A 10,686-nucleotide genomic window follows, 5' to 3' on the forward strand; every position below is an offset into this window, starting at 1 on the left:
TCTGTCTTTCTGACGCGTTAGCGGGCGGAGGAGGGGGTGGTGGGGATGTGAGCACAATCCCAGTGGATGCAACAGAGAGCGCTCTTTTGCGCTCCTGTGCAAGTTAAGCCACAAAACGTCACCGACGTCACGCGACTGAAATCGTGTCATAATTTACAGCCTGTGGGAATTTATCGTCCCGTGAGCCGAGGGTCGGATCTGCTTAAACAACGCAACCCTGCCTGAAAAAAAGGAGAAGCGGTGTTGGAAGATTGTTACCGTTCCCCCCTGTTAAAGCTAAAAGCTTCAATGTATTTTAGTAGAAATTTCCCCAAAACTCTGGATTTCACTTGGGGTATCAGTGGAGAACTCGTAAATGCACGCCACACCTTTCAGATTTATATTTCCAAAACGTGTGTGATTTTTGCCTTCTGTTTTCACATTTATCTGCTGTTTTGTGCCGGTTTACTACAAAAGTCTGAACCAATGAGTGAATTTGGGGGTTTTAGAGTTAAGGTGGGAGATTTCAAGCACTCTATTCAAGGCGGTTGTAAGTACTTTACATGACTGCAGTAAAAAAAAAAGGGAACTCGCGTCTCCATGCAGAGACGCTCATAAAACTCGGGGACTTACCATGACTTCAGTCAGGAATTCCTACATAGTCCTCAGCTCCTTTTCCTGGCTCCGCTTCCTCTCTGCATTCTCCACCAAACTTTCTCCTCTCGCTCATCGTCCGCCTCCCATCGCCTCTCCGTCGTCAGATGCTTTTCCAGCTTTCAATGTCTCCCCTTCTTTAAAAAGAAAAATGAAAGAAAAAAAGAAGGGAAAAATGTAAATAAATAAAGGTTTTCAGCATGGGAAGAGGAAAAAAAGTTACATGTCCTCCTCTGTTGTCCTCCACGGTCTGCGCTGGATTTCCCAGAGTGGGAATGTCCAGGCTGCATTTTCATTTCCCCTCCCCTCTCCTCTTCTCTCCGACTGCCCCGGCAGCTGCACCCCACACCACCTCCCGGCCCCCACCTCCCCTCCTCCTCTCACCTAACAGAAGCACCACAGTTTGTCTCCACTCTCAAACTTTCCACTTTTTTCCCCCCTCCCTCCTCACTAACTTTAATGAATAGACAATGGAAACCCCACCCAGCCGGAGACTTGAAGAAAAGAAACCTCCACTGTTTTATTATCGCGCTCTGCTGATGTGATTGCGCGCTCTTTCCTCCTATGTGGAGGATGTAATTAGGCTTCAAAAGGAGCCTATTTCTGCACATTTATTGGTGCCTTTTGCAACGTTCCAGCTCCAAACGTTGCGACCAAACCTGTTTGTAATGTAAGCTGTTGCATCCAGAAAATACTACATACACTGCAAAGCAAAACCAAGAGGTATGGCCATGTTGAACACTTTAAAAAATGGGAATTTTTGGCAGCTCAGGAGAACTGTCACTTTCCATTTCATTGTAAACGTCCAACACCTCATTTGTTGAAATTCCTTTTTTTCTTTTCAAACTTGCTTCTTATCTTTCAATCATCTCAACTGGGCATAAGTTGGATCTTAGTTTAACTTAGTGTTTACCACGGAAGCAAACTGTCGGGCATGGCGGTGAAGGGGTGATGATTTGGGCTCATCAGCACGACAATGATAAAGACGACAACTGAAAAGAAGATTAGATGTTGCAAGGGCCCAGTCAAATTCCAGTCCTAAACTTGTTTGGATTGTCGAGTTTGGACCCAAACAGAAATGTGTTTTAAATGCATGTCTGCAAACTGCAATAAACTGAAAGAATGTGGTAAAAACAAGCAAAACAAAAGAAGATTTAAAAGGGGCAGTTTTTGTTGTTGTTCAGGGGAAAAAGAACAGGTGCTCTGGCTCCCCCTAGAGTCTGTCAGTGCACATCCCTGGCCTGATAGAATGTTGAATAATTTCACTGAACTCCACAGCATTCTGGGGGATGTAGGCAGACGGCAGGCTTTAGCTATTCAACCTCTAAGTGAGGCTGGTGGCATCGACTGACTGACTCACTCATTTGTTACCTAGCAACAACCAGTTGAGTGACACGAGCAGCGGCAGTTTCATGTTGCCCCCAACATACTCGGGTGTACTCCACCCCTTGGAGGTCGGTGCGCGCTCGAGAGGGACTCGAACCGGACGTCCTATGGACACGTCCCCACAGAGGTCAATTCTTTACAACTGCGGACGCGTACTCGGTGACACACCAATCCGCACGGGGAGCTGCTCAGCAGAAAACAGGGTTTACATCGAGCTGCTTGGTTGTGCAGCACCGAGCTGATATTGTTGAGAGTAACCAGCCGTAATTACATGTAGCATGACTGGCGCTCTCTGTGTATGCTAAAAGGTGTGCGGAGGCTACGATGGTGGAGAAATATTAGGATAGGTGCCCAATTAGCTCATCGGATTTTCTAGGCTCCGTTTTGATTTTGGAAAATTAAGGAATTTGTCATGAGAAATGTAGACAATCGGCACGCTCAACTATGAAATCGCAACCCTCCGCCGACAGTGAATGTGCGTATACGCATTCTCCGGACCGAGTATGTAGGAGCAGTTTCATGTTCTCCATGGCCTCGTAATTATTTAAAAATTACTTTCATAAAAAGATCGGAGTGGAGTGAAAACGAGTGTGAAATAGTGGATGGAAGAGGAATCTGGTCCCGGTGTAATCATGTGTCGCTCTGAGTTTATGCTTATATGTGCAGCTTGTTGCAGTCCACGGTTCTGTTTCTGATTTGCTTGTTGCTGGAGTGCGCTGACTCAGCTTTCTGTGCTCCATTTTCTTCCTGCCAGATTGTTTGTGGCTTTTGGTGTCAGAGTTCCAGCACTGTCAAGTTCATGTGTCAAGTGTGTGTGGGGTTTTATTTTTCTTTCTTTGTTTGTTTCATCAACTCAGTCTATGAGCCTCTGTTGAATCGAGTTCATGTATCCAGTGCCCGTCTGTTTTCATCCATTCAGTGGTGGATTTTGTCTCTCTGCCTACTTCTCCTCTCTGGCAGCAAGCCTTCGTCACTATCGCCAAAACTCACCCTGCCATCATTTTCCTTCTCGTCAGTTTTTCCCTCACCATTACCTCTACTCCTCCTTTGCGATAATCAACTGCCAAATTGCTCTCTACGATCTGACAATCACTCTTCATGCTCCAGAGGATCTCGGTCTGAGTCAAGGGAGCGAAAGCAGACAAAGTACCTGCTGCACGTTGTTTATTAGTCGCTGTTTCTCTCTCCTGAGAATCTTGTTGCAGAGATAAGATAAAGCACCGACTTCTTATTCATCAAAAAGTCACTCCATAATAAGCTTTGGAAACCTTTCGGGTTGTTGGGTTCAGTAGAAGTGGGTCAGTTGACTGGACTTAAGATATTTGTGAAAAGAATGGGCAAAATTTCTAACCTGTAGATGAGCAAAGCGTGTAGAGATGTACTCCAGAAGCCCTGCAGCTGTAATGGAGCGAAAGGCGGCTCTACAAAGAGAATGTTTTATTAGCTCTGCTTTGTTTTCGTCTGCAATATAGATTTAAAGTAGATTTGCTTGTTCGGACAGCTCACAGTTCAACAGTTTGGCCCAGAAAATTGATTTTCACCAACTCTACCCACCCAGTCGGACTGATCGTCATCTATTTTATGAAAAATAATGTGCAACAAGCAGGAGGAGTTGAAGTATCTTGTTCACAAGTGATGGAAAGGAAGATGGACTGACAGACTGGGGCTTTGTCTGCAGCAACGAAGGCACTGCTCCAGTCTGCTGTGGTGAAGAAAGATTTGAACCAAAAAGCAAAATCTCTTGATTTGCATGTGTATCTTCGTTTTGAACCTCACCAATGGTCATTAGATTTGAATCATGGCCGAAGAAGTGGCTGAAATGACTTTCCTCCAGATGGTGACTGGACTCAGCCTTAGGGATGAGGGGTGGAGCTGTGTCAACTGGGAGGAACTCAAAGTAGAGGCACGACTTCTCCGCATCAAAAGCAGAGAAGGTGGTTCGGACAGCTGATCAGGATGCCCATTGGTGGTTTTCTGGGCACGTCCCAATGGGAGGAGACCCTGGGGAAGACCCAAAACCTGCTGGAGGTGATTATAGATCTTGTCTTGTGCAGGAATGTCTCCGGAATAAGCTGGAGGATGTCGCTGCGGAGAGGAATGTTTGGGTTTCCCTTCTGAAACCGTTGGCTCTGTGATGCGATCTCCGATAAATGGAAGACGAGTGAATGTATCGATGTATGTATGTTTGTATGTAAGGATGGATGGATAGACGATAGTTTCAGTCTGTAGAAGTACAAACCTGGTTGAAGCATACCCCCAAAAACCTGTTACTTCATTTACAAGGAAAGGTGAATCTTTCCTTGTAATTGATAAACTACTTTTATGATTTTTATTTGATTTTTTTATCTTTAAACTTTAAAGAGCACTGTGTGTTACAATTTCAACTTTTACAGTTAGACATGTTCTGCACTAGTGGTGGACATAATAGTTGTAATATTAAAAGAATAATTCAGAGTTTTGGTCCTGATAGCTGAGCAGAGTCGAAGAGTCCAGCCTTCTTTCACCTCTAACTCTTGAGCTACACTGTAATGCCATCAGTGTTTCTGGTAAGCTGCAGCTAAAGGTTCAGCTCAGACACATCCGACTCAAAGACGCCGCAGAATGACGACACTTATTGTGAGCAAAGGTGACAGATAAATCAATTCTTTTTTCATATGAACCATACGTTTCCCCTTCTAATGCCTCCCTGGGCAACTGCCCACACGGGGCCATTTCCAAAAACCACCAATCTGCAGTATCTGTCCCCTCAGTTTACACTGAATAGTTTGTAACTCTGGTCAAATTGTTTTATATCTGGCTTAGCTACTTGTTTTCAACAAAGTGTAATATCTGTTTCACATCCTTCTTCATGACTCCTTTATATCAGCTGGCTGAAGCTTTTCCTGCGTAACAATATGAGTGATCTATAAACCTCTCTACCCTATAAAGCATTGATGTGTGGATAATGGCAGACAATGGCAAACAGTAGCTCTGGAGCTATTGTCAGAGTTGTTTTTCTAAATAGGAGACCTACCAATGGGTAAAGTAGCTGAGTCTGCACAGTCACAGATGTTTGACCCACGCATGCACCCAGGAGACCACGAGGGGCCCGTGTCAAGCCACAAATTCCCTTTAGAGCTTTGCTGTTGTGTTCAGCAACATCCAAAGTTACCACCTCTTTTCAAACGGACACAGATCAACTGGTTTCTGGGTTTATTTCAACACCTAAAGATGTTTTACGCTCTAGCAGCGAGAGAAAGGAAACTCAAACTCATTACTCTGACACAGTTAAACAGGGAGCCCATTGTTCTGACTCACTTAAGCAGAAGGGCGAAACATCTGCAGAAACCAGATAGACTTCGCGTTACGTATGAGATATTTAAAAGCTCTCAGATAATCTTAGCAGGCTGTAACTGTTGCAAAGAGCGCCATTACAGACCGATGGTGGTTTCAGCACCAACTGTTCTGAACTGGGTTCCCCTTCCCCTGACAAGCCCCTCCCAAATGTAATGTTAGGCAAGCATTGTTCCCACTGTTGTTCACACTAATGTGGATTGAGATTCAGATTTATTCAAGAAACGAATGGGCAACTAAAAACAACACAAACAAACAAAATCCTGTTTTATAATAATAATTTTATACATTAAGGTAAAAATGTTGCCAACGCCAACCTGCTGTTATAAAAAATAAAGACCCTCATCCCCCTCAGTAATCACTGATATAATTTAATTGATGACATCTGTACTGATTAACACACTTTAATTGATCCCATTTGTGTCTTGTCCTGGACTTCATAGCAAAACACAGCACTAATAAAATTATTTTTAAAAATCTATCTAAATCATTTCTTGAAGGGTCGTACAAACAATTTTTCCAGTTTTTCTTGTTTATGTTTAGCCTGTGTTTCTATATCCCAAACATTAAAGTATGTACAAGCCAAGGTACTGTTTTTTTTGCTATGAAGTCATTAATGTAACAACTTAATAATGAGACACAGTCTTTAAGTCTATACTGGAAGAAATATTGTGTCAATGGAGTAATAAATTGGCTGATTGTGACATCATAAAAACAATATCTGAAAATGTGAAATGTTCGTAGCGTTTGTTGTTCACGTGACCACTGTTCTCATCCTGAATTCTGTCCGGTTGGAGTAAAGAGTAAATCCATCCATCCATCCATCCATCCATCCCTCCCTCCATCCATCCCTCCCAGGTCCATGGCCAAAACAACAGAGTCCTGGATGTATTAGCCACCCAAAATTAAGAATTTTAAAGCCTACAAACTTTAACGTACCTCTAACTTTTTGTCTGGCACATCCCACTGGCCGCGGGGAAGACCGTCAACTTACTGGAGGGACTTTATGTCGCGCCTGACCTGGTAAAGCCTTCTCTGCCGTCCAGAATGAGATTGTTGACAGGTGGAGGAATGTGTGTGTTTGCACTAAGACAATAAAACCACTATCATAATGTCATTGACTATATATATTTTTCATACTATTTCTGTGCCTCAAAAAAACAAAGGAAAATGAGAAAAATGTCAATTTTTTAAAATCATTGGTATAAAGTTAGAAATTTCAGCATCGTGACAACCAGTGGAGTGACGCCTGAAAGGAGTCGTATTGTTTTGTGCTCGGGCTCCTGAAAGGGGGAAACGTTTCACGTCCATCTCCTTCTTTTTGAAAGACAGACACCGCCCTCTAGTGTTAGGCGAGCTGAATTTCAATCACCAGGAAATCCCAGGAACAATACCTTTAATTCATTCGCTGAATTAAATAAATTAAAACTTGTAAAAATGTGTTGGAACTTGTGGCAGTGTAATCATAAAATGTACAAAACGCTGAATAAAATTCAAACCTATGGAAGCTATGGATTGTAAAAGTGTCAAAATATTAAACTTGTCTACAAATCTAGAGCATGGTCTGCTGCACTTTACAATCCAAAGAGCCATTTTCTCCTCGATCCAGCTAAATAAGGCTGGTTGAGCCGTGAATATTACACAACTTAAAAAAAAAAGATGACTTATGATTTTTGTTTCACTTGTATTTTTTGGGGTTAAAATAAAGACATACCCCCCATCCCCCAAAAAAATAAAGGCTACATTTTCTTATATGGGACATTTGCACATAGTTTCCACTCATGTAAGGCGAAAAATAGATCTAAATAATAATGGGTGGTATTTTAAGTGTCACTGTTGTGGAACTTAAATACAATTAATGGAAAAAACTGAAAATTGCTTAAGCTGGAATTTTTTATGTCTATTTTAAAAGCCTCAGTTGATTTTTTAAATTTTCTTATTGTTTTTAGTCACAGTTTTTAAAAAGCCATTGTGGAAGGCCCAAAGATATGGGTTGCAACATGAACACAACGTTTATTTAAAGTTTAATGGGTTGATTAGAGCAATATTATTTTACATTTTTGCTATCGTTTTGCAACAGAATGTGGAAGACCTGAAAGGCTTCCTCTTTTAGTGACGTTACAACGGAGGTTGTAACATTGTAACATCTGTGGTAAACCTGTTGAAAACTCGTGGTACGTAGTCAGATGGGACCGAAACTAAAGCATCGTGGTTACATGCTTTATGTATGTATCATCCTGTAAAACACAAAGGAAGCAGGGTAAGGCTGTTTGGTTTTTTTTAGCACTCCCCAAAATATTTGTAGTCGTAGGACAAGTGAAATGTGGCTGAGTGGATCAGAATCTGAAACACCATTCAGATTTTTGTGTTATTTTTTTTCTTATTTAAAAAAACAACAACAAACAAACAAAAAACGTAATATCCTTTTGTCTTCCTTGACCATTACTCCAATTTTCCTGCTGATCTGTCATATTCAAATTAAAATGTGACGGGATTTCTGGCTGTTTCATGACAAAGTAAAAAAAAAAAAAAAAAAAACTGTTCAAGAGTGGCAAATGCTTTTGTAAGCTATAATGTTTAAACAATACTGTTAATTTACCCATGTTAGACTTTTGAAAGTATCCAGTTTTAATTTCACTTTCCCTCCCTTAAAGTAAACAAGCTGCTCCATCCCAATGGTATTTTTCCATCTGTGTTCAACTCCTTCAAAACTCTTCTTGTTATGAACAACATACACACTTGACATATTCATAACTGTGATTAAAATCAGACAAGTGTGTCATACGGATTATTACGCTAATCTAAGAAAGGAGGTTAATTACAGTCTGGAGAATCCAAATACAATGTGAAATTGACTGGCTAGACGATGTCATTGGACTCTTACTTGTATACACAACAACTAATAATTCTTCTTAATGTAATTCTTATTCTTCGTCTTCGTATTATTCATTTAATTTGTTGATGTTTTGGTCCCTGTTTAGCTTGGATGTGGACAATAACTTGACTCCGGCCGCACCTGCTGTAAAGAAATCAGGCCTGAAGGACTAGTAGGACCAGGTTAAGTCGATATTGAGCCACACCCTTAGTCTCTGGGAGTTCACCGTCCTAATGTGTGCAACACTCGAGTCACTCCTGCAACAGTCAACTTTACTAACCGCTTGTCAAAGACTCAGGATTGCGCCGCACCCACAGAGCAACATTTTGTTCTGTTTTGACAGTTGCACATCATCGCTCTCGCAATGCCTCCTCCTCATTGTCTGTCTCCTGTTGTGACGTTAGTGTAACAACTATAATATAATGCATCAGAGAGCAATTATAAATGGAGATTGTTGAGATGGAGATTGTTTGTGAATTATTGTCTTTAGTTTGTCTTTTCAGTTATTCTTCATCTTTTACGTTTCTCGCACAAAAATGTCGGTTTTTAGCCGAAGTGGGTTGGCTTTCATAATGAATGAGCGCCCTTTTGCCAGCAAACAGATCCGGGTTTAAGAGAATCGGGGAGAAAACCGAGCAGCAGACTAACAAGGCCTGGAGTAGACTGAACTCTCTCGTTGCACTAAGGAAGATCTGGTTTGATTTTGAGTTTAGCTCAAAATCAAACCAGAGTCGTTCACTTTCCTATAACTTACCACCTAGCGTCATAACGTCAATCAGCCGTGAATCATTTCCCGCAGTCTAATCCTACAACAATAACTGCAGACAGGGAAGCTGATTGATTTCGAGAACGAGGACAATGCGCCTTTTCTAGCAGGTGTACGAGACCGAGGCTACAGCGGAGGAACTGTTTGTGGGAGAAGCAGAAAGAACAACTTCTGCTCGTGCAATGACGTACGGGGAATGTTGCTCGCAATTGTTTGGTTGTACAAACTGGAAAATGTCGATATTTCAGATGATAAAGTTCACTGAGGTGGAGTGTGGAGGGATTTATTTAGAAGGCGCCTCCAACCTCATACGCGCAAAGTTCGTCAGCAAAGATAAATTGCCCAAATTCAAGTGGAGATATGTAATTTTGAACAAAAACAGATCAATTGGAGTGACTGAAACATCTTCAGTAGGTTCAGTTTAGCTCAGACTCCTCATCTCCTGCTTCTAAGCAAACAGGCCTTCGCATCCTCTGCAGTCTCAAGAACTGCTGCCGTACTGTCACACCTCAGATGTCCCGTCTTCCACCTCGGCTATGGATTGTCTTACTGCTTTTAAAACGTTGTGAACCAAATCAGAAGATGCTGGTGCTGAGGCATTCCACGTGCGGAGAACCTGGAGAAAATACCCCAGGTTGAGAGTCACATACCCAAGGGAACTTTGCCGCCAAAGCTGCTTTACCGGTACATAGCCACAAAAACTGGCTAAAAAGAGAAAATAGCTTCTTTTACTATGTTGTCATAAGGCATTGTGTGTCAAATTTTGAGGAAACAAATGAATTAAATTTTGTAACAGGATAAAATGTGGAAAAAAGTGACGCGTCGTTGATGCTTTCTGAATGCCCCCGGTAGGCCAACAAGTCATCTTGCTCGTTAAAATGCTAATTATGGTTCCATGGATGACTGGAAAAGTGCTCACTTCGCACCAGTAACTAAGCCAGAACAGGCAACGAGTGCCGTGGTACTGTGCACACACCTCAGTCTCTTTAGCGGCGGAAGGCATACTTCTTCCATTGATCACATTGCAACACCCTCTCCATCACATTCCTGTCCCACAGAGTCATACTAACAAGTCAGGTCAGAGCAACCAGTTGAACAGGTAAGTGTTCCCGTACATACAGAAAGAACTCTGTTCGCTTTTGGTTTGCCTCAATTACGTATAATCATTCACTTTTGAAAGAGGTTTTTCTTGCTAAGTGAACTTCAGTTGAAAGGTGATAATTATAGGCTACAAACGAGATAAACTAAAGAGAGGCCGAAGTGCCGCTCAAGGCGGTGTAACAGAGCCGCGATTAATGAAGAATTACTGAACTACTTGCACACAATAACTAAAGAGCTATAATTATGAGACTTTTGTAGATAAATGAACAAGCCAGAGAAAAAAACTACCACTGATCAGTTTTTGTCAAAGACGTGCGATGTGGATTTTTCTTGTTAGATCAGTTGTCTTTGCCCTTAGTAACTTTCACGTGAGTGACTGGAAAAGTTTACTGCAGGCCGGTCGCACACATAATGCTGCTTTTCTTTTGGCTTTGGTCTGTGGCGTATCATACATGTTCAGTGAATCGGTAGCTGTACATAAAAGCCTATAAATTAGAGCCGCATGTCTTCAAATAAATCTATAATTGCTAATGTGTAACTGAAATTGGCAATGAAGAAATCGATTTGTAAAGTCACAACCTCAAACTTTAAC

At 41.8% G+C, this 10,686-nt stretch overlaps 1 protein-coding gene across 2 annotated transcripts in view; it reads right to left on the bottom strand.

Moving 5' to 3' along the window:
- The window catches only part of LOC111611000 (pleckstrin homology domain-containing family G member 4B-like), a 44,891-nt gene extending 43,980 nt beyond the window's left edge, over positions 1-911 (bottom strand). The window contains exon 1 of one of the 2 annotated variants that reach the window (XM_023346463.1): positions 613-911. In XM_023346463.1, coding sequence (XP_023202231.1) covers positions 613-615 — 3 coding nt within the window. In that variant the 5' untranslated portion in view covers positions 616-911. The remainder of the gene's footprint in view (positions 1-612) is intronic. The other variant, XM_023346462.1, reaches the window with a different exon arrangement.
- Positions 912-10,686: the final 9,775 nt, after the last annotated feature.

The sequence above is a fragment of the Xiphophorus maculatus genome, chromosome 14 (assembly GCF_002775205.1).
Source record: "Xiphophorus maculatus strain JP 163 A chromosome 14, X_maculatus-5.0-male, whole genome shotgun sequence".
NCBI lineage: Eukaryota > Metazoa > Chordata > Actinopteri > Cyprinodontiformes > Poeciliidae > Xiphophorus > Xiphophorus maculatus.